A 24,748-nucleotide genomic window follows, 5' to 3' on the forward strand; every position below is an offset into this window, starting at 1 on the left:
TCTGAACGAAAAGGGGAAAAAAACCACAATCAGTTTCATGAGCTAATATTGTGCCAGGAATTAAACCATATATTTGTGTGGACCATTGATGCAGATGGCAGGTAAGCAGTAGACCATCTCACGCATCATACCACTGGATGTTGACCTAGTAAAAAAATGAACCTCACTACATGAGTTTGTATTCCACAACAGTTGTGATGAAAGATTGGCCATTACTGATTCTTACCATGGTAAATGGGTGTAACGAGTATATACCCCTACACGCAGGATCCAGCCTAACAGAAGACAGTACAGAGGAGAGATACGTCTACCGGACCTTAGAGTGGCCGGACTCGACGTAATAGGATAAGACAGAGTCAGGAACGATCCGAGGTCAAGGGCACAAAGAGACAGCGTAAACGAAAACTAGCCGGGGACTGGTACACAGGAATCAGCAAGCCGGCAAACAGTACAGAATAGGATAAAGCGAAAATGAAGTCAGAATACAAAGCCAAGGTCAAATACGGAGAAACACAACTGAACACAACAAGCACTAAAGGGAACTGTAGCAGAAACCACGATAGGGCAAGGAACTAAGGGAAAAGGGTAAGTATAAGTAGCCTTCAAACTAATGTGATTGGCTCCTGTCACTTCCACTCCCCCAACAGGTAAGTGTATGGGGTGATTGGCATGACAGGAGCCAATGGGAGCCTTTTTGCAATTTAGGCTCCCACTGTCTCTTTAAGAGCGCGCCCGAGATTCGCGGCGCGCTCTTAGCTGCAGGCGGGACACGTGACCGCTTCCCGCGGTCACTGCCCGCCTTCCTGTCTGAACAGTCGGACGAGCCGCGCGCGGCTCGTGCAGCCGCAGGACCGCGCGCGGCTTGAAGAGAGGACCGCGTCCGGCCCCCGGATAAGGTAAGTACCGCTACAATGGGTAATCTTGTAATGAATTTTAGTAGAAGTAAAATAATAGTGTAAAATTATAAATTTTTTCTTCTTTAGTGAAAACTTAATCAAAGCTATGGCTGACAAGATGGCCAATGGAGGCTGGCGGGAGCTTGGATATGTCTATCTGTCTATTGATGATTGCTGGGCTAAGAAGCAAAGAGATCCTAATGGGAGACTCGAGCCTGATCCAGACAGGTTTCCCAGTGGTATAAAAGCCCTTGCGGATTATGTGAGTATACAGAAGTTAAGTACTTTGCATGTGAAAGAAAAATATGTATTGCATCTGGAATAATTTAACCAAGTCTTATTCCCTACTCCTTCAATAACTAGATGTGGTGTTTTTTATTTTTATTTTGGCAAATATTCCCTTCTGATCAGATGTTAAACGGAATATTTTTTTTCACTAAATTAAAGTATCACTAGAAAGTCCTGTGAGTGTATCCTGAGCATCTTTTGGATGGATATATGGAGATAGATATCTTTTTTTCCTACAGCTAAATGTATGTTTTACATTAAATAAGAGTAGTCCATATTCCACATCATATAGTTCTGAAACAAAGGATGCCATAGCCACCATGTTTTCCAGGTTACTTATCACTTACACAAATTGATGGAAAACATATGGAAAGTGCTGCCCTGTAGAAGTCAAATGTTGCAGGTAGTAAATCAGGTGATCGTTCAACTGGGATTCTTGCCGTATATCAATTCTACATACTTCTGGACATTTTCATGTGCTGACCGTCAATGAATATGATGAAATAAACGATGTCCAGAAAAAAACATGGTGAACATGTGAAACTGATTTAAATCTTTAATTTTAACCAATCTCCTCAAATTATGATTTTGTAATTATTAAGTGTTCTTGCATAGGAAGACCACTTAATGTTATCTCACATATATATGATTATTATTATTATTATAGCCAAATTTGCCACCCTAACTCCTCCCACAGTTTTTACACTACATAGACAAAAATCTACCAAAACGTGCAGATTGTTCCCGATCGGATTGTTATTACTTTGTGGAACATTTCGCTGAATGGTTCTCGGAATATCGTCGTTCTTGTGGCGAAATTTGTCCAATAGGAATGAATGGCAAAGCTAGAGTGGGAGCTGGCAAAAGTTGAAAAATCAGGACATGATTTCTAAACTGCCACCGCTCCCTCATTTTCAGGCCCACCTACACAAATCTTATATCAAAACGTTCAGCTATCCCTGCTGCCACTAAAAATGTCCAGCTAAGCCATAGTCCTTATAGTTTTCACAATATGACCAATTGTTTGCAACTCACGCCGTCCATTGACATTCATTGAAACTCCACTCTGCAAAGCTCACATTTGAAGGGCAATTTCTAAACCGCGACTGTACCTTCATTGTTAATATCTCCGAGACATACTATACATCAAATGTAGGTCTGGGTCTTGTGATTCTCACAATATAAAGCTCTTCACTGTAGGATTTATAGTTTTTAAAATACGACCGTTTGAAGATGGCAACCGCAAAAATACTCTGACCTGTGCCAGGCTGCAGCAGCAAGTGATGTCATAGACAGGGCCTTTTGCACCTGCTAATGTTTTTATAACTGTATGTTTTAATGTAACTGTGAAGCACTTTGGGCAACAACGTTGCAATTAAATGTGCTATATAAATAAATAATAACAGTTACTCCGCCCACTCCAGCTGTAGACTACTGGTGGAGGCAAGAACACTTCACCCAATTTCCCCAGAAATTGTAGCTTTTCTAGTTATTATTATTATTATTATTATTATTATTAGCGTCATTTATATAGCGCCAACAGATTCCGTAGCGCTTATAATGAGAGGGGGATTTAACTATAAATAGGACAATTACAAAACACTTCTGGGAACAATAGGTTGAAGAGGACCCTGCTCAATCGAGCTTACAGTCTATAATTGCCTACCCATTTCTGTACTCATTGAGTGATAACAAAAATATAAAAATACATTCACACACTTCCAAAAAAAACACCAATACAAACGGCGGAGCCAAGCAGCCGAGCTGAACAGCCGCATGACAAAAGAGCTCCGGCATTTTCAGGCCTAAATTCACCTATTATACACAATTAACCCTGCTTTGGGCTCCCCTCAGGGTCCAAGGGTGATAAAACAACCAGATGGGGCGCAAGACCAAGAAAATAAAACCGGAAAAACCACGGCTGGGACCTAATATTGCGGATCTCCTACAGCAGACACGCAAGACCGCTAGGCCCAAGATGGCCGCCTACCCAGAAACCTATTCCGAATTATCACCCATGCAAAGACCAACACCAGCCGCCCAAAAGGCGTATGCCTCACCGGTAACAACGGCGGTACTGAAGACGCTACTCGCGGACCTCCAAAAGAACATTCATGCAGACGTAGCCTCGCTCCGCAACGACATACACGGTCTGATAGGCCGAATGGGTGCACTGGAGACTGCCTCCAATGTCTGCTCAGACCAACTTACCTCACTACAAGTGGTCCAAGGATTGCAGAAACAGAACGAAGAGCATGAACACCGTTTCACAGCCCTGGAGGATGCACGCCGGGCTAATAACATCAAGGTATGGGGCATCCCGGAGGACACTCCACAGGCCGAAATGCTGCACCTCCTGAGGCGCCTACTATTAGGCTGCTAAAGTTAATTACCTGTTGGTTACACGCCTTTAACAGGAAGGTCCATCGACCACATTGCTTACCTCCCCTGCCCCCCGTGACACTAGTCTAGCATACCTTTTGAGCAAAACCCCGCCATAGCCTGGCGTATTTATTACCAGATATAGGCACAACTCGCCCTACAAGAAAAGTCCTGGTGGCACTACAATGATGAATACAATAGCAATACCAACCAGGATGAAACACTAAATTACGTGATTGTCCCCGGTAGGGCCTCTGTACTTCGTTCTTTTCTTTTATTTTCTTTTTATTTCACCAGGGAACAATAAAAGCACTCACAATATTTGCATATATACACATCCATAGGTCAGCATACCCACGCACAAATCATATCCTCAAACGTTCCCTACAAGCCGTCTAGCATGTCACTCTCATGAAAAATGTATGATAATGCATGCCTAGACCAGAATGTATCTTTATATGCCTAGTATATAAAACCACATGTCTATAATCCTATGTTTCATGATCTGTGTGTAACAACAGTTGTGGTAATGCACACCTGAATGTTATCTTCATGCACGACCTAAATAAAGAATTAAAAAAAAATACAAACCTCATGTGGAAAGCTCCAAATGCCTTCCTTCTGTTTTATCTATTTATTATTTTTTCTATTTTCCTGAGAATTACATTCCCTCTTTTGAACTTATTTCTAATGACCGGGTTCCACAGGCTGGTTTTAATGGCCATTCTGACTCTTACCTTTTTTTTTTTTTTTTTTTTTTTTTTTAAAAAAAAACGTATTTTTATGCCAAGATAGAAAACAGAGTAAATCTGAAATGTATTATTTTGTAGGTGCATTCCCGAGGGCTAAAGCTGGGCATTTACAGTGACATGGGCAACTATACGTGCGGTGGCTACCCTGGAACTACTCTGGATACTATCAAGATTGATGCCGACACATTTGCTTCATGGGAAGTAGACATGTTGAAATTTGATGGATGTTACTCAAACGACACAGAAAAAGCAATAGGTCTGCTATCATTTACGGTTGACTTTTAATTTTTAAAAATTTAAAATATTAAAAAAATAATTGTTTTTCATTTATTCATTTTTGTTTTTTTGTGGTAAACCATCAGTACTTTTCTATTGACCAGTCCATAGCTCCCCGTTCATAAAATGTATATTTTTAAAATTGAAATTTGTAAAGATTTTTTTTAATGGATAAGTGCTCTAGGCCAATCAGCGGCGCCGGTCTATGCTGTCTCCAGCTAAATTTCAGGCGGCAGATGTCAATGGGGATAGCAAAGAACAGCGCTGCTGTTTAACCATTACAGGCAAGGAAGCACCTGGAACTATCTGGCACCAGAACAACTTCATTTCAATGAAGTTGTTATGGTGCCCTTTGTCTTCCTTTAATACTAGCAGCTTTATATCTTTTGGCTTTGTATTATATTAAAATCTATGGTCGTGTGGTGTTTTTTTTTTAATTTTGATTTTTTTGGAGGGGGAGGGGGGGGGGGAAGCTCGGCGGAAGTGGATCTCCATGGCCTGCTGTAGTGAAAGCTGGACTGAATTTTTTTTTTTTTTTTTTTTTTTTTAAACTTCATGCACTAGTAGGTAATTGGTTTATAAACCTATGTTTAATTAACTGTTGGGTCGTGATCATTTCTAAATGTGGCTTCTACTTTGTACTTTAGGCTATCCTAAAATGAGTTCTGCTTTAAATGCAACAGGAAGACCAATCTTGTACTCCTGTAGTTGGCCGGCTTATGAAGGAGGTCTCCCACCCAAGGTAATCTTTATTAGAACTATCATGATTATCTCATTATAGATGCACAGCTTTGATGTATACTTTCTGGACAGAGATGAATAAGACTCAGCAGGTAAATCCCAGGTGAACCAATTTTGTTTTTGGTGTGGATTAAAATGAATTCAATTGGGAAGAACTGCCAGAAACACATTTTTGCACAAGTCTAATATATAATGTATCAACATGTTGGCAGCTACTGATGATCCATTCATAATGTTGGGATAATCACACTATTGTGATAGTTTTTCACAACACTTCTATGTTAAACACTTATTTAAATAATTTATAATCCTTCTGAAGATAAGTTATTAACAATTAATGGGACTCTATAGTCACCAAAACAACATTGGCTTAACAAAGCAGTTTTGGTATATAGATCATACCTCTGAAGTCTCACTGCTCAATTCACTGCCATTTAGTAGTTAAATCACTTTTGTTTCTGTTTATGCAGCCCTAGTCAGATCACCCCGGCTTGTGACTCGTACAGCCTGCATGAAGAAAATGGTTTTATTTTCAATCAGACGTAATTTTTTTTTTTTTTTATCTCCTTCTCCGTAAATTGAACTTTAATCACACACAGGACGTTTCTGCAAGGTCTAGCAAGTGATTAACAGAGCAGGATATAAGAAATTTAAATTAAACTTAATTTGCAATAAAGCAAGTGTAAACCTTAGATGACTCTCTTTACAGCAAATGTTTATGAAGGCTGTGCAAGTCACATGCAGAGAGGTGTGACTAAGGCTGCATAAACATTTAGCTCCTAAATGGCAGAGAATTAAGCAGTGAGACTGCAGGGGCATGATCTATAATTAGAATCTGCACACTATTTCGTGATCAATGGCAGCCCGGTCTCTCCTTGGATCAATAAGCTGTTAGCCCACATATTAAAACTGATATTCCTGTGTATTATGCTTTTGCAAGTATTCATCCAGTTGCCGTTTAAACATCTGTACAGACTCTGATGAAACCACCTCTTCAGACCGAGAACTCCACATCCTTATTGTTCTTACTGCAAAAAAATTCCTTTTCTTTATGCTAAATCTCCTTTTTTCCAGTTTAAATGCGTTACTTTGTATAGCCCTGTTGGTGAATAGATTTTCAGACAATGGTTTATATTGGTCCCAAATAAAATGTATAATAACATATCATCCTCTCTGAGGCGCCATTTTTCTAAACCAATCAGATTTAAATGAACCTTTTTTTCACAACTAAAATGCTCCATTACTTTTATTAATTTTGTGGCCTGCCTCTGCACTACTTCCAGTGCCATAATATCCTTCTTTAGAACAGTTGTCCAAAATTGCACAGCATTTACAAGGTGTGGTCTTACCAGTCATTTCTAAAGAGGCAAAATTATATTTTCCTACTAAGAAAGAATGCCCCTATTTATACATGACAATACCTTCCTGTCCTTAGCAACTTCCGATTGGCACTGCACATTGTTGACTATCATATTGTCTAATAGCAATTCCCAAAGCCTTCTCATGTGTTACCCCTAATTCACTACCATTTAGGGTGTAAGTTGCTTGTGCATTCTTTACCCCGACCAGCATAACTTGCTTTTATCAACATTAAATTTCATCTACCATTTGAGTGCCCAGACCCCCAGTCTATCTAAATTCCTCTGCAGCAAAGTAATATCCTGCGCTAATTGTATTACATTTCAGAGTTTTGTGTCACTTGCAAACCCTGAAACAAGACTTCCAATGCCTATTTCAAGATCATTTATAAATATGTTGAATAGAAGCGGTCCAGCTTGAAAATGTACCATTAGTGATAACTCTCTGTACTCTATCTTTAAGCCAGTGTTCTACCTAAGAACAAGAATTTTCATGTAGACCAATTTCTTTTAGTTGGATTTTGCCAAGGCATTCAATACAGTTCTACATAATTAAAGTAGATGACATCCACTGCAACACCCTGATCTATACTTTTACTTATTACTTTGTGAAATGCAATGACGTTGGTTTAAAATTACCTATGTTTCATAGAACCCTGCTGATTTTTGCTATGAGACAATGTTCTTTCCATTGAATTCCTGAACTTTATCCCTTAAAGACACACTATAGGCATCCAGACCATTTTAGCTCATTGTCGCTCTGCATGAGGACTTCGAGCGTCTGTAAAATTCCCATAGGAAAGCACTGATTCAATGCTTTCCTATGGGAAGGGCCTAATGCGCTCGCCGCGTTGGATGATGTCGGAAGAGGTGGAGGGACAACAGCGGATGAGTAACTAAAGGGTTTTTTAACACTTTTTTCTATGCCATGGTGGGCGTGACGGAAGGGGTGGGGGACAGACGGCACTATAGTGCTCGGAATGCCGCTTTGTATTCCTAACACTTCATAATACTTTTAATAACTCTTCAAATACTTGACCAGCCATAGAAATCATGCTCACAGATCTATAATTTTCAGTTAACACAAGCGATAGAGGGTGGTCATTCCAGAGTTGACATGATGGCTGGCTTTAAAGGATCTAAAGGCTCTAAAATGTCCAGGTAGCTCTGTCCCTATTTCCTTCACATAACCCATAATGATCCAGTTACTTCTAGCCTCTAAATACTTCTATTTAGAAATAAAAGTGGGGGGGGGGGAAATGGAACAAATGTTCTGAAATTTATTTTATTACTTCTTATAAGTTTTTATTACTCAACAGGTGAACTACACTTTGCTCGGCGGTATTTGCAACATGTGGAGGAATTATGATGATATTCAGGATTCTTGGGCCAGTGTTGTTAATATAATTCAATGGTTTGCAGCCAATCAGGATGCATTGCAGCCAGTTGCAGGCCCTGGCCATTGGAATGACCCAGACATGGTAAGATGGTAATTAATTTACATATTATAGAAAGGTGATAAAATAAATATATATATATATATTTATTTATTTTATTTATTTCTGGTATATTCTGGTTATGTTAGACGGCTAATTTAACATTTAGTGGGTTTTTAAATGTGATGTGTTTCTTGGCCCAAACTGAAATTAATTGTGATGTCACTTGCTAAATCTTTAATATTACTATATGTGTAAGTGTAGACACTTGTACACCCTCTTTGAACTCCATGGTTTTACATGTCAGGGCATCACCATCATCTGTTCCTTAGCACATCTAAAAATTGGGTAAATACAATAACACATGGCATATTACACAGTGTCATGATATATTTAATAAAAATTAGAGCTAAACTGGAGAAGACACTGACTACACCCTTTTGGCCAATAGGTATACCTTTTTTGAGGGATGATGGATGATAGCTTTTCCAGTTTAGCAAGCTATTAGTCGCAGTTGGTTTACGAAAGAGTGTAGATCTGAGATACCTGTCTGTCAGCGTGATGGTAATATCAAGGAAGTTAATGGTTTTGCCATCAATTTCACTAGTCAGTCTCAAGTTGATATCGTTGACTTCAGGTTGCACCCGGTACTACCACCCTTAGGGTTTAGTGCATGGGAGTGAACCCTTTTGTCTTATTGTCTCTGTTTTTTAGTCTCATAAAAGCCCTAATCTACTTCTTTTTAGCCACATCAGCCTTACAATCTACACACGGAGACCCCTGGGTTCCCTTGTGTGTAAGCGACTTCTCGTCAGCTTGTATCCGTCGACAGACGACACTTGAGGCCTAGTCTGGGGCCCAGCGGAGGAGGTGGCTGATCCTCCGAACCTGACCAGGATGGGCACACCAAGAGTGCGGCCAGGGCCCTGAATCTCCCCCCGTGGTCCAGTGGGGGTTATCCCGGACCTCACCAAGAAGGGAGTTGGGGGCAATTTACCTGGGAACAAGTTCTAAGTCTCTAATATGGCACCAACGACACTTGCCCTCGTTACGCACTCAAGATGGCGGCTGATCGGGGGGGGGCCTTACCGCCATGCTGGCAGGTCGCACAACAGAACAGCTCCTGCAATTCTTCCCAGTTTTCACGTAAAAAAAAAAGATCATATACCCACCAAACGACTGGCAACGGCGGCCCTGTGAGAGAAGCCACCCTGGTTCCGAGGAGAGGCTTGCTGCGAGGTTCTAGTCTCTCGGCGGGGCGCTCTCCGACTCCCGTGATGGAGAGCACTCGGGCGGTGAGTAGAGTGGACGCCCGCCACCCTGCTATTCCGCCCACCAGTGGTCCGAGCACAGCACAGGGCTAGGGGGGTCTGGCCCTGTTCCCCCCCCGCCCTCCCCTCTTGACCAGCGGGGGTGATCCCGGTCCCCACCCAGGGCCCACCAGCGTGCAGAGACACCAGCACGCCAGGCGGCGACAGAGCAGACCCAACACCCGGAGGCCGCACTAAAATGGCGGAGGCCACGTGCCGAGCCACCCAAGTCAAAGGGAAGCAGAACGCAACCGCGTCACACTTGCAAAAAGCCGACAGGGGCAACGAGGACACCGGTAAATACGCTGACCCAATGCTGGCGGCAACACACAACTGGCAGGGGTACTGGAGCCAGCGATCTACCATTCAGGCACACTTACGCGTTCTCGCAGAATGAGTCCCCTCGGCGAGAGAAGAAGCCCTGCAAGCAGAGCCCCTCAAAGCACCGCACGGACGCCGATCCGCACAGATAAACAGCCCGCAACTGCGAGGTCCAATTCGACAACCAACATGACTGCAGGGACCTGGCGTCCACCAGAAGCAAACACACGGCTAAACTGCAAGTACACTGCATGGGGACTATCACCCTGCCACATGCCTGGACTGAGCCTAACATGGCGATACCCTGGCTCTCGTCCCTATGCTGCCGCCATACTTTAAAGGCAGATCCCATGACCCTAAACCACTAACTTTCATCTGGCTGCTGGGGGGTTCACCTGGGGTGGAAAAACCCACACATGTATGAAGCTTTCCTATATCTCTGCTCTCTGCACGTTAGTTAATTGTAAAGTATCAGTCTTTAATATGTCATTATTTCACCTCTTGCAGAGTTTTTGTTTTTGCTGTAGTTCCTTATGTGTGTTTACTTTAACCGCTCATGCATTATTTTATTAACTAGTCCTATCTAATGGGACAACTTAAGTATGTTTAAAAATTAGCGGTAAAGCTGCTGGCATATCTTTGTAGTTAACAACGTGCACATCACACCTTAAACATAAAAGCTTCCTTCTATAACAATGCAACTCTATATACTTCTAAGCCTCAGCGCAACTAGCCTTGTTATATGCACGTTTAGTCTAGCATACTGAAAAATACAAAACACTGATGTCTAATTGCCTGCTATCCTCATGTTATGTTATATTAAAAAAATGTGCTGTCTAGGCTGCCACACTTTGAAATGTTATGAAAAATGCATGCGGATGCTGTCGTGGCTCTGCACGCTTGTTATCTTTGCACAAGAAAAATAAAGAAAAATAAAGAATAATAAAAAAAAAAAAAGATGGCGGCTGATCACTCGCCATATTCTCAAAGCCTGCTTCCAAGCCACAGGCCCCATCAAAGTACTGCCACAGATTACCTGCAACGCTTAGACATCTTCCTATGCGTCTGGGAAAAATTTACTCCGCGCGATCAGGCAGCCTGGAACAAGCAACAAACCAAGCCAAATACGGGTGAGCAGGGGCACCGGGGAGCGAGGGGGACACACGCGGGTGCAGCACCAATACCCACTCCCCATAGCCCACCTAGGCTGAAGGCCACCAGGGCTAAGTCCTGGAAGCATCTTCCACATCGGCCACCAGGCCCTCCGGCACTCCCACGCGAGGAGGAAACTCTGACTCTGGAAGTCAGAGTTTGTGGCACCTGGGGCTGGAGAGACACCCTTTTTTTGCACCTGAGCAGCAGCCGCCCTCCACGGCCCACCAGCGGGCACCAATGGTTTCCCAGCAGAGGGAGTCGGATGAAAGAGACGACCACACGCATGCAACCCCATGTTTCCGGTGCCCTTCACACACTACCACCTTACAACTCAATTGGACATGTGGACTCCCCTACCCAGGACTATTCTACTTAAGGCTTCAAGCGACCCTCTCCCAGAGCCCTAGATTGAAGCAATCTCCAGTGTAGCCTGATACGTGTTAAAGCTTGTTCTTACCTGCAAAATCCACACACGTTAGATCTGTTCTATAGCACTCGTATAACACTGTGTCGAGGCCAACCTCATTGCCTCAATCACGCCTATGACCTGTCTCCGGCACACCTGCCCAAGCATGCTACACTTTAGTAGACACGTCCACATAATCTATCACTTAGTTGGTAACAGAGTGCAGTTTAACGCATTATACTAGGCTCCTGGTACAAGCATACTCTTGCATATCAACCCCTTCTTGTTGTCAAACACATCTGTTATCGTGTTACAGTATTACAAAAATGTTGCATATGTTTATAATACCATGCCACTGTTTATTCCTTGTGTTTTTATTCTGCTTGACAATGATGTTGTGGTGCTGCAAGCATGTTTATTATCACGTGCACTGCAAAAAAAAGAAAAGTATTAGGCAATAAGAAAATAAGAGTGTAATCCCTGTCTGGTTTAGAGAATAAAACTAGATGGACTTGGTTTATGGTGGACATTACATCACCATTGACATAACTCTGAACAAAGGTTGTAGGACCTTGAATAAAGGGAGTTTCAAAATCCTGTAATAGTCGGTTGTAATGCTGTCAGGGCCATGAGATTTTCCTTTTCTTAAGACTTTAATTGTAGCTTATAATTCCTGAGCAATTATGGGATTTTGCAAAATCTCCGTATATTCCTCTGCTATGTAGGACTTTTAGTATCTTTTTAAAAACGATGACCTTGGGCATGGTCATCGGGTGAAGCTGCATGAAGAGATAGAAAAAAGGAACAGAAAACCTAATTGCATTGATAATGCAGTTACTCATTCTGTTTGATTTCAGTTTTGGGATTATCCATATTGGCCAGCACATCTAAAGAAGTATTGTGTCTGTGGGCTGTCGTTTTCTTCAATGTAGGTTGTAGATTTTCTTCAATGTAGTTTGGGCGCCTCTAGACGAGCCCGAGAGGAGCGGTGACTAGATAGGTGTGTTGGGAGTCTTCAATATGTCATATAGGGAAGAATCCAAGTAGAGTTAAAGGACCACTATAGGCACCCAGACCACTTCAGCTTAATGAAGTGGTCTGGGTGCCTGGTCCAGCTAGGGTTAACCTTTGTTTGTAAAAAAAAAAAAAAAAAAAAAAAAAAGTTTCAGAGAAACTGCTATGTTTATACTGAGGGTTAATCCAGCCTCCAGAGCCTCTAGTCGCTGTCTCATTGACAGCCGCTAGAGGCGCTTGCGTGCTCTCACTGTGAAAATCACAGTGAGAAGACGCCAGCGTCCATAGGAAAGCATTGTAAATGCTTTCCTATGAGACCGGCTGAATACGCGCGCGGCTTCTGCTGCGCATGCGCATTCAGCCGATGACGTCGCGAGGAAGGAGGAGGAAAGCTCCCCACCCGGCGCTGGAGAAAGGTAAGATTTTAACCCCTTCCTCTCTCCAGAGCCCGGCGGGTGGGGGCACCCTCAGGGCACTATAGTGCCAGGAAAACGAGTGTTTTCCTGGCACTATAGTGGTCCTTTAACATCAGTGTAATAAGATAATGGTCAGAGATGGATATGGCTTCTATCCTCGCTTTATCAATCTTGGGTAAAAGAGAAAAGGCCATCAAAAACCTGTTGAGACAGGACACAACCTCCTGCTGATACAGAAGTAAAATGTGAGCTAAGCAAAATGTGCCAAGGGTCATGAAGAAGGGTGGTGAATTCCTGGTCTCTTCCTGTGAGTCTTTGGGAAAGTAAATTTGTCAAATATGACATTAAGGACATTAAGTCCCCTCCAACCAGCAATTATTTTTGGGGGGGCAGAAGAAAGTAGATAGAGGGAAGAGGATGTCAGAGGAAAGGAAAGCAGGAAAGGGAGAGTAAAGTAATAAGAGCGTTTTCCCACATTCCAGCATGACCAGGACCATGGTACAGCACCACCTTGCACCTTATGAAGTTTTTTTCTTTGCTGTCCACATCCCCACCCCACGCCCCTCCAACTTTATTAGGATTTCTGAGTAAACTTCTGTCAGTCCATCAACTAGCCCTCTTTGCTGTCTAGAGGACTTAAGCCCCTTGGTGGAGAGAGGTAAATGTGTGCTTGCAGCATTCGAGATTGGCAAGTAGGTAGCGTAAAAAGAAAAAACAGAAAAACACAACTAAAAGTATATACAGTCACTGAGGTCCATAGTGGAAGTGGAAAGCCAGCAGTGGGGTGATTGAGATGAAAGAGGCCCAAATCAAAGGTCTAGTAAAGTAGTCAAGCACAAATGGAAATCAGATGGACCATGGCATTCTGAGCTGGTGGAAAAATATGGCCAGCTAAGATAGTGATGGAACAGGAAATTTCTTGTTTGTTTGTGCGTGTTTTAGTTTTTGTTTTTGTGGAGCATCTAATGAAAAAATATTCATTCAAGTTACAAGTTCTTTCCAGTCTTGCATTCAGTTGTGTAATTATAATTCAATATGTATTTTTAAATGTTTTGCTTTGCAGCTCATCACTGGTGACTATGGGCTGAGTTATGAACAATCTAAAGCACAGTTGGCCATCTGGGCCATTATGGCAGCACCACTTATTATGTCTAATGACTTAAGGACAATCTCAGAAGAAGCCAAGGACCTCTTACAAAATCGTCTCCTGATTTATATTAATCAAGATTCTCTTGGAATTCAGGGGAGACAGGTCATGAAGGTATTAACTTTCATAGAAGTTATATTTTTATAACCGTATGTTTTTAACAAGCGTATGAAACTATGTTTTGTAAAAGTCCATGCACTTTGATAACTAGAGGTTATTAACAGCGCAGGAGATAGGACATTCTAATTAAACTGTGCAATAAAGGAAGTTTGAAAATTCAATCTCTCTTTACAGAAAGTGTTAAAGGCTTTGCAGGGAGGTGTGACTCCTAAATGGAGAGAATTGAGCAATGAGACTGCAGGGACATGATATATACACCAAAATGCCTAAGATAACATTGTTTTGTGTCTAATATCCCTTTAATATAATGGGGACTCCCATGGCAAATTTGTTTGTTCATGCATGATGTGACTGACACTGTGCAGTGCAGAGTTTGGACATGCATGTCCTAGCGTGGTTGAGATTCTCACACAGTATCTCACAAAAGTGAGTACACCCCTCACATTTTTCTAAATATTTTAATATGACCACACTGAAGAAATTACACTATGCTACAATGTAAAGTAGTAAGTGCACAGCCTATATAACAGTGTAAAATTGCTGTCCCCTTAAAATAACACAGCCATTATTGTCTACACCGTTAGCAACAAAGTGAGTACACCCCTAAGTGGAAATGTCCAAATTGGGCCCATAGTGCCAATATTTTGTGTGGCCACCATTTTTTTTTCCCAGCACTGCCTTAACTCTCAGAGCTTCACAGGTTGCCACTAGAGTCCTCTTCCACTCCTCCATGACGACATCACTGAGCTTGTGGATGTTAGAGACCTTGCTCTCCCCCATCTTCCATTTGAGGATGCCTCACAGATGCTCAATAGGGTTTAGGTCTGGAGACATGCTTGGCCAGTCCATCACTTTTACCTTCAGCTCCTTTAGCAAGGCAGGGGTAGTCTTGGAGGTGTGTATGGGGTCGTTTTCATGTTGGAATACTCAGGGCCGGCCTTAGGGGTGTGCGAGCTGTGCGGCCGCACAGGGCGCCATGGTGCAGGGGGCGCCCTGCGGCCGCATAGCTCACACGGCATGTCTGTTAGCCGCAATGCTAACAAGGCATTTGCCTTGGGCGGCATTTTCCAGGGGGCGGCAAAAAAAGCCGCCCCCAAATGCCCAAGGCAAATGTCTTGTTAGCCTTGCGGCTAACAGACATGCCGGGCGGTCGGGCGGCGCTGGCGGGCGGCTGGCGAGGGAGCACTTTCTCTGAGCTGTATGCTCAGCTCCCTCGCGCGCCGCAGAGTGAGGCTGGGAGCCGGAATATGACGTCATATTCCGGCTCCCAGCCTCACTCTGCAGCGCGCGAGGGAGCTGAGCATACAGCTCAGAGAAAGTGCTCCCTCGCCAGCCGCCCGCCAGCGCCGCCCGACTGCCCAGCAGCCACTGGACCACCAGGGAAAAAAGATGACCCCCCCCCCAGCATTCCCAAAGGTAAGGAGGCTGGGGGGGTGTCTAAATAAATTTAAAAAAATGTGTTAATGTGGGTGAGTGTGTGTGTGTCTGTGAGTGTGTTTGTCTGTTAGTGAGAGTGTGTGTGGCTGTCTGCCTGTGTGTGCGTGTGTGTGACTGTCTGCCAGTGTGTGTGACTGTCTGCCAGTGTGTGTGACTGTCTGCCAGTGTGTGTGACTGTCTGCCAGTGTGTGTGACTGTCTGCCAGTGTGTGTGACGGTGTGTGTGTGGCTGTTTGCCTCTGAGTGTTTGGCTGTCTGCCTGTGTGTGTTTGGCTGTCTGCCTGTGTGTGTTTGTGTGTGACTTCCTATGTGTGACTGTCTGGGCAGACTAGATGGGCCGAATGGTTCTTATCTGCCGTCACATTCTATGTCTGTGTGTGTGTGTTTGTGTGTGGCTGTCTGTGTATGACTGCCTGAGTGTGTTTGTGTGTGTGTGTGTGTGTGTGTATGGCTGTCTGCCTGCCTGTGTGTGTGTGTGTGACAGGGTGCGTGGGAAGGGGTAAGGAGTAGGGGAGGGGGGGGCGCTGTGAAGATTTTTTGCACAGGGCGCACAAATGCCTAAGGCCGGCCCTGGGAATACTGCCCTGGGGCCTAGTCCCTGAAGGGAGGGGGATCATGCTTTGCTTTAGTATGGCACAGTATATGTTGGCATTCATGGTTCCCTCAATGAACTGTAGCTCCCCAGTGCCGGCAGCACTAATGCAAGCCCAGACCAAGATTATCCCACCACCATGCTTGACTGTAGGCAAGACACAATTGTCTTTTTACTCCTCACCTGGTTGCCGCCACACACGCTTGACACCATCTGAACCAAATAAGTTTATATTGGTCTCATTGGACCACATGACATAGTTCCACTAATCCGTGTCCTTAGTCTACTTGTCTTTAGCAAACTGTTTGCAGGTTTTCTTGTGCATTATCTTTAGAAGAGGCTTCCTTCTGGGACGACAGCCATGCAGACCAATATGTTGGCAGTTAGGGGTTTCTGCCTCTCTGTCCTATATTACATAGAACCATCTGACTTCAGAGAACACCATTTAGATTCTATCTATACATTGTGGGATATTTCCCTCTCAAGTGGAGCCTTGCAAACCCACAGCCAGTTCCTGCCCTTATTCCCCACTTTTACATTTAAAATCCTGATGATCTGCACTATATTTGTTTCTATTATTCATTTGCAGATTTGCTGTAATCCGTTTTAGCTTGCTTTTTTTTTTTTTTTTGGTAAACATTATTTATATCTGTGTATACTTTTTGTGTCACTGTGGTTTCGTCCAGCTAAACTGTTTTATTACCTTCATAGTGCTTACACACTGTTAGTTTTTATCATCTGTACATTTTCTGCTAGCACAATAGAGAAATTATTTTACTACTCTTGAGAGCATAATTCCCAGCAGGAAAGCCTTTTAATAAAATGAGTGTTAAAGCGGCACAGTCATGCCGAATTTACCTTTCCTCAATCTCTTCCTCTTCTCCCCTCTCTCATGATCTGTTCTTCTTTTCTTCCTGTCTTCTTTAGTTTTCTTTAAAATCATAAGACAAAGTAGGGACTCTTTGCCTTATGGAGGTTTCCTCCGCTTGACCAGCTCTGACCAGCGGAGGAGCAAAGTGTGCTTCATTTCCGCTGGTCAGAGCAATTTTCCCATAATTCTTACCTTTCCTCCCTGTTCCCACGATCCTTCCTGTCATTTTAGACTAAACTGCCGAATTGCGTTCTAACTGAATGAGAACAGTATGTTCGTTTGTTTTAGAATGCAATTCGGCACTTTGTTCGGATCGCAATTTCATTCGAATGAATGAAACTCCGATCCTATTAGTGCTGTGGCTGCATCTTGCAGCCGCTTAGTAGATAACTCCCTAATTCCCACAGTATCAGGGAGCTATCTACTAAAAGGCGGAAAGACCTGAATTGGTCTTTCAGCCACATTTACTAATGCTAAGTAAAGATTACTTAGTATTAGTAAATAATATGCCCCTACTCGCTATACTGTGAGTAGGGGCATGTCTAGTGAGCAGCCTGTGGCTGCTCACTGTAAAAAAAAAAAACCTATTGGCCCCCACCCCTAAACGATGAGTAAAATAAGGGGGGGAGACCTATTGTCGGCCCCCACCCCTGAGCGGTGGGTGGGGGCCATAAAGATAATGAGGGGGGTCCTACTGTCCTCCCCCCGGCCCCCACCCCTGCGTGGTGGGTGGGGGCCAAAAATTACAATGGGGGGGCCTACTGTCCTCCCCCTCTCCGGCCCCCACCCCTGGAGAGAAGGAGGACAGTAGGTCTCCCCCCTCATGATCTTTATGGCCCCCACCCTCCGCCCAGGGAGGGGGGAGGACCGTATGTCCTGTCTCCCCCCCCCCCCCCTATTATCATTATGGCCCCCACCCTCTGCCCAGGGTTGGGGGGGAAGCACAGTAGATCCCCCCCCCCCCCATTATCTTTATGGCCCCCACCCGCCGCTCAGGGCTGGGGGCCGGGGGAGGACAATGGGTCGGCCCCCCCTTATTGTTATTTAGGGCCCCCACCTGCCGCGCAAGGGTGGGGGCCGGATAGTAGGGATTTATTTTTTTTACAGTGAGCAGCCACAGGCTGCTCACTGTTTAGTAGACATGCCCATACTCACGGTATAGCGAGTAGGGGCATTCGGGAGATTTTATTATCCTTTTATACGATTTATGGGGGTCATATTGACATAGTGAGGGGGGACCTGGGGGGCTTATGAAGTGGTGGGGAGCACTGCTCCCTGCCGCTTCTATAGTTGCATATTACAAGGAGGGAGCTGCATGCCGGTAGCTCCCTCCTTGTAATAAACCAAACGAACACTGATACTCAGTGTTAGTTTGTTCGTCTGATTTTTCTATTCATTCATTCGTCTGTCGAATGAATGAATGAATGAATGAATAGATGAAATTCCCGTTCGCATGCCCAAGTGTTTCACTGGGCATGTGCGGGAATCTCACAGCGCTATCTAGTGTGGGCAGATGACGTGTTCCACAGGGACTTCACCTACCCACACAAAGATGGCGGCGCGCTGAAAAAAGATCGGGGCAGAAAATAAAGATTAATATGGCGGGCTTAGAGGCATTTGGGGGTGACTAAGGGGTCAATTGGATGTAGTGGAGGCGGGAGGGAGTTTAAAAAAAAAAATGAATTCGGCCATGTCAGTGCCGCTTTAAGTTGAGTAATGTATCTATCAGTTAACAATTCCATTAAATGGAATCGATGAGAAAATATGCTAAATAATGTTGGATCTGACTCTCAGAAGCTGTAAAGCTTTCTCATAATGTGACAATATTTTCTATATTAATGTTTGCATTGTCTAAATTTCTGTTTCAGGCCGGTTGTCTAAGTGTGTGGAAGAGACAACTCGTCAATGATCAGTATGCTGTGGCAGTGCTTAATACAGGAAATGATGGGCTTCCCACACCCTTCAGTACAAGCCTTGGTTTTCTCAACATCACAGAGTACTCTGCAGGCTATAAACTGTACGATGTTTTTAATAGAGAGTATGTGGGGCTCTTTAAACCAATCAGCCCAATTAACCTGAAAATTAATCCATCTGGTGTTGTTATGCTATTCATTCAGCCAGCCACCGTAGCTCCTCAGAGGTCATATTTTGGCTTACTCTAGCTACCTAAAGCTCCAATTAAAATGCATTATTTGCGAGTGTATGATATTGCTGTATCTCACGACATTTGCTTAGTGCAGGTATTAAGAGGTTTTGGGCAAGATTTGTGCCAATCATATTGCAATCACTGGATTGTGAGGGGTTGATGGTCAGAAACCTCATAGATGTTATGGTAATATGTGCAATTATTACTGTGGCCTTCCACAAAGACTTGATTCAGGGATGCCTTTACAATATTTTATGTTTGTTCCTGAGAAACTTGTTTTTGATAATGATACTTGAAAATCATGTTTATAATACATTTGCTATCACTAATTCTGTATTTTTAAAGTTTCAAAATCAGATAAAAAAAATGTTGTTTGCCTTTTTGGAAGTTTAAGAATGTTCACAACTGCTGTTAATCGAACAATGACTTCTGTTGCTCTTAGCAGAACAATGGGAAATGACTGTCTACTGTAGATCACAATGGCCTTGGTGAGTCTTAAAAGTCTAGTTCGGGGTTTTCAAACTCATACGGCTCTTTAGCATTGATAGAAAACACACAGTACATGTTCTCAGAGTTCTGCAACAAGGAACCTCATCAGTCATTAATCCTTAATGATGTGTGAATTTAGCAACCTGATATCTCTATGAAAGTTTCACAGTGGTAAAAACAATAGGAGGTGTGAATGTGGGTAGGACAGATTAAATGGTTGCAAGGGTTTGAAGCTATACAACTCTGGGCTATGTTGCTCCTATCACAACACCATTTGCACTATGAAGCCTCATGGGGTGAATATGCAGCCAGCCATATCCAGTGTAGATAAACTTCTGTTTTCATGCATTCACATGTTCACAAACTCAAACTTCATATACCCTATCTGGCTAATGTGCTGTTTGTTTGAAATCCCTGGTCTAGGTTTTACAGGCAGTTGGCTTGGTAGGTATACAGTTAGAGTGAGATTTTTATTTTACTTTAATCGCTTTGGTTTACTCAAGGTTAAAGATGTTTTGGAAACCAATCCATCAATGTAATTGAAATATGGAAAATAGTTCTATGATTACATTGAAGCTGTTTGCTTCAATCGTAGAACTATTTTCCTTTAAAACCTACATCCAACCATGATATTAAATATGACATGATATCTGCAGGTATTAAACTGGCAAGATCATATCATGATTTTTAGTACGTGGGTGGCCAAAATGTAGATCCCCAGCTATTGTAGAACTACAGCAAAGCAGGGTTTTTGTTTTGTTTGTTTGTTTGTTTTTAGTTAAACAATACCTGGGAATTATAAGTTGGCCATTCGTGTTTTAGCAAATAATCAAAATCCGAGCAGATGATAAAAGAGAAACTTCAAATACCAAATGATGTTAAAGGTAAGGGAATGGGGTCTGGGCACCAGAGCTTTAACGGAAAACATCAGGGAATGCATACCTTTCTGTCTTTCTTTGTAAATTGCACTAAACTGATGTATCTATTTTTCTATATTATTCTGTATATTTCATTGAAAAACGAATACTATATTCTCTAGAGTTACTTATGTGGATTGTTGGAATAAAATTATCTTCCTTTGGCATTATCAACTAGTTACCTTCATCCTTTAGCCGCTGTTTGCAACAACATGCTCTGCTTACTTTTTATTTTATTTTTTCTCTTCTTCATGCAGCTTAGATCTTGATATATTGATTTAGTATGCATCAAATTTCAAAAGTTCAACAGATGTTTGCAGTCTTCATGTGTGTAAAACAAGAAGCTAGTACTAACCAGATTATTTTTTTTTTTTAATTCTCTATCATAATGTACCAGCTCAAATATTTTATCGTAAATCACCATAATTTTATCTTTTAGTATTAGAATCCAAAAAGTCTGGTGGAGCGCTAAGATAATGTTAGATGGAAACTGTATGTAATAGCCCTATAGGACACCGTGCTTAAAGAAATATACCTTAAAGCAGTTCCCTTCTTTGGAATCCTAGTGCTTGTGTGGTATGCCTTTAAAAGGAAACAGAAAAATACATATCATAGTGCAGACTGTGTAATAATATATATAATAACAGATACCTGCATACACCATTGTAACCGTAAAACCTGGTACATAATTATGAAAGGTTCTGTTTGGTAGCAGGAACTGGACAGAAACAGAACATAAGAAGCAAAACACCTTTATTAATAGTAAATAGAAAAATGATAAAAAAAAATAGTCCATAAGCAAAGTCCAGGAAGCGAGCCAGGGTCAGGAACTGAAGCAGGTAATCAAGCGAGACGGAATCAGGAGCGCGGAGATCAGCAAAGTCAGGAAGCAGAAAGGAAGTCAACTGAACCAGGTAAAACACAGGAAATGCTCATGGAAACGCAAGGGCAAGGAAGTACTGAGACTAGCTGTTTAAATAACAAAGAGTAGCAAAAGGGGCTGGCTCATAGCAACCAGGTATGTAAGCGTGGTAACAGTGATGCAAGGAGCTGATCATTAAAAACAGCTGAACAACCCAGACACAGTGTAAGAAAGCGTTGCTGTTTAAAACAGCCGATAAAGCCTGACAAGTTCACAGCTAGGCTATACAATGACAAACTATATTATGCAATGAGCAAAATTATAAACACAACACTTTTGATTTTGCCCCCATTTTCCATGAGCTAAACTCAAAAATCTAAGACTTTTTCTATGTACACAAAAGTCATATTCCCCTCAAATATTGTTCACAAACCTGTCTAAATCTGTGTTAGTGAGCATTTCTCCTTTGCTGAGATAATCCATCCACCTCACAGGTGTGGCATATCAAGATGATGATTAGACAGCATGGCTATTGCACAGGTGTGCCTTAGGCTGGCCACAATAAAAGGCCACTCTAAAATGTGCAGTTTTACTGTATTGGGGGGGGGAGGGGGTCCGAAAACCAGTCAGTATCTGGTGTGACCACCATTTGCCTCACGCAGTGCAACACATCTCCTTCGCATAGAGTTGATAAGGTTGTTGATTGTGGCCTGTGGAATGTTGGTCCACTCCTCTTCAATGGCTGTGCGAAGTTGCTGGATGTTGGCAGGACCTGGAACACGCTGTTGTATACGCCGATCCAGAGCGTCCCAAACATGCTCAATGGGTGACATGTCCGGTGAGTATGCTGGCCATGCAAGAACTGGGATGTTTTCAGCTTCCAGGAATTGTGTACAGATCCTTGCAACATGAGGTAATGGTTGTGGATGAATGGCACAACAATGGGCCTCAGGATCTTGTCACGGTATCTCATGTAGATGAGCTTGCCTGAGATGGTTTGTGCAGAAATTCTTTGGTTATGCAAACCAATTGTTGCAGCAGCTTTCCGAATAGCTGGTCTCAGACGATCTTGGAGGTGAAGGTGGAGGTCCTGGGCTGGTGTGGTTACACATGGTCTGCAGTTGTGAGGCAGGTTCGATGTACTGCCAAATTCTCTCAAACACCTTTGTAGACTGCTTATGGTAAAGAAATGAACATTCAATTCACTGGCAACAGCTCTGGTGGACATTCCTGCAGTCAGCATGCCAACTGCAAGTTTCCTCAAAACTTGCGACATCTGTGGCATTGTGCTGTGTGATAAAACTGGACATTTTAGAGTGGCCTTTTATTGTGACCAGCCTAGGGCACACAAGTGCGGTCTAATCAGCATCTTGATATGCCACACCTGTGAGGTGAATGGATTATCTCGGCAAAGGATAAGTGCTCACTAACACAGATTTAGACCGATTTGTGAACAATATTTGAGAGAAATAGCCCTTTTGTGTATATAGAAAAAGTCTTAGATCTTTGAGTTCAGCTCATGAAAAATGGGGGCAAAAACAAGTGTTGCATTTTATAATTTTGTTCAGTGTACATTGCACATCTGGCAGTCAGAATTCCAAACAATAAGGCAGGACCGGTAAAGAATATCCTAGTCCAGGCCCATGTTCTTCAGATGATCATATTTATAAATACACCAAATACCATATAATAAATAAGAACCGACACTATTTAACATTGGATGGAAAGATCGTAGCTTTATTGAGGGTATTTAGAGGCATTACAACACACTTTCAAATTAATTCCATAACCATCTCGCCAAACTTAAATTTAACAATCCACCCTAGAGCCAGCCAGATTTCTTAAACCTTAAGCCTCCATCCACCTCGTATTTGAGCCGATCTTACCCTAAGCCGCAATGGCAGCAAACCTCTGCCATTTGCGACCCCTTCCACAATCCTACAGCCTTCTCTATTCCTTCTTGTTAACCATTATTCAAAATGTCAATCCCAATCTCAGATAGGTGAACTCCATCTCTAAAATAAAGCCCTTGGCCACCATGTTCCGGATCCACATGCCTAATACTTACCCTTCTTAAAAACGCCATAAACTTCTGAATGGTTCTATTAACTTTACGCCTAACTGTTTCTAAAGCCTTCAAACCCCACTGTTTGGTCCAGATTAGACGCGGCACGATTTCAGAAAATATTAAAAATGGGGACTCTTGCCTTAACTTCACTCAATAAATTCTTAAGGGAAAAAATAAGCTGCAAAGATCTAATATTACCAATGCAATTTCCTCCAATGTACATAATAGTACATTTTGGACCAGGAAAGTTATTAGCACAATCTTTGAGAGTCTCAAACATCTAATTTATTCTTAAACCCCTTACACCTTTCCAAAAAAACTTACATGTGTCCTCATTCAGCGCCAGTTTTGGGCCATAAGATCTCTTGGCTGCTCTTCTTTGTGCCCAAAAGGTGAACGAGTGCCCAACTATCCGAAATCCGGGCGTACATAAAGCTTGTAACAATCAGGCCTCCTCCTTCCTAATCTCTTTCTAGCATCTTGCATGCTGGCCTCCGAGGCTGCGCCTATACGGAATGAATGGGAAGAAAACTTTTCTTCTACTAAACCTAAAAGCTTTAGGCATTTCTTTAATACGACTTTGTTCACTTTGGTGATATCAGATCCAAACTCGTGCCGGAATAACCACCGAATCCTCCTCTGCTTCTGGAGCCAGGCTTCTGAATAGTGTAAACTGCGAACGAGAAAGGGCGTCAGCAATGCAATTCAACTTACCTTGAATATGTGTTGCCCTCAACCAAATATTATTTGTCATACACAGCAACACTACTCTCCTCATGACTGAAACTACCTGATGAGAGGAAGCATGGAGAGAGTTAATGGCATCAACCACACCTTTATTGTCACAAAATAACCTTAGCTTTTTGTTCACAAAGACTTTGCCCCAAACTTCTAACTCCACCATGATAGGAAATAACTCCAATAGCGTCACATTATTTGTCCACCCTCCCCTTTTCCAAGCTTCTGGCCAGATCCCGACTCCCCACTTACCTCTCCAGTAAATTCCAAAGCCATTACTACCCGCTGCGTCAGTATAAAAATCCATATCTAAATTATCCGCCATACTGGATAACAGCATGTTACCGTTAAAACTGCTTAAAGGACCACTCTAGTGCCAGGAAAACACTCGTTTTCCTGGCACTAGAGTGCCCTGAGGGTGCCCCCACCCTCAGGGACTCCCTCCCGCCCGGCTCTGGAAAGGGGAAAGGGGTTAAATCTTACCTTTTTCCAGCGCTGGGCGGAGAGCTCTCCTCCTGCTCTTCTCCTCCGATCCGCCTCTTCTCCTCCCCGTCGGCTGAATGCGCACGCGCGGCAAGAGCTGCGCGCGCATTCAGCTGGTCACATAGGAA

The 24,748-nt window shown here is 42.9% G+C and overlaps 1 protein-coding gene across 1 annotated transcript in view; it reads left to right on the top strand.

The window, feature by feature from the left end:
- NAGA (alpha-N-acetylgalactosaminidase) overlaps positions 1 to 20,639 on the top strand; it is a 30,506-nt gene extending 9,867 nt beyond the window's left edge. The window contains exons 3-8 of the mRNA XM_063430291.1: positions 984 to 1,158; positions 4,397 to 4,574; positions 5,242 to 5,336; positions 8,013 to 8,174; positions 13,815 to 14,012; positions 18,786 to 20,639. Of these exons, the coding sequence (XP_063286361.1) occupies positions 984 to 1,158; positions 4,397 to 4,574; positions 5,242 to 5,336; positions 8,013 to 8,174; positions 13,815 to 14,012; positions 18,786 to 19,079 (1,102 nt within the window). The 3' untranslated portion in view covers positions 19,080 to 20,639. The remainder of the gene's footprint in view (positions 1 to 983; positions 1,159 to 4,396; positions 4,575 to 5,241; positions 5,337 to 8,012; positions 8,175 to 13,814; positions 14,013 to 18,785) is intronic.
- The last annotated feature ends 4,109 nt before the right edge of the window (positions 20,640 to 24,748 follow it).

Source organism: Pelobates fuscus, chromosome 8 (assembly GCF_036172605.1).
Source record: "Pelobates fuscus isolate aPelFus1 chromosome 8, aPelFus1.pri, whole genome shotgun sequence".
NCBI lineage: Eukaryota > Metazoa > Chordata > Amphibia > Anura > Pelobatidae > Pelobates > Pelobates fuscus.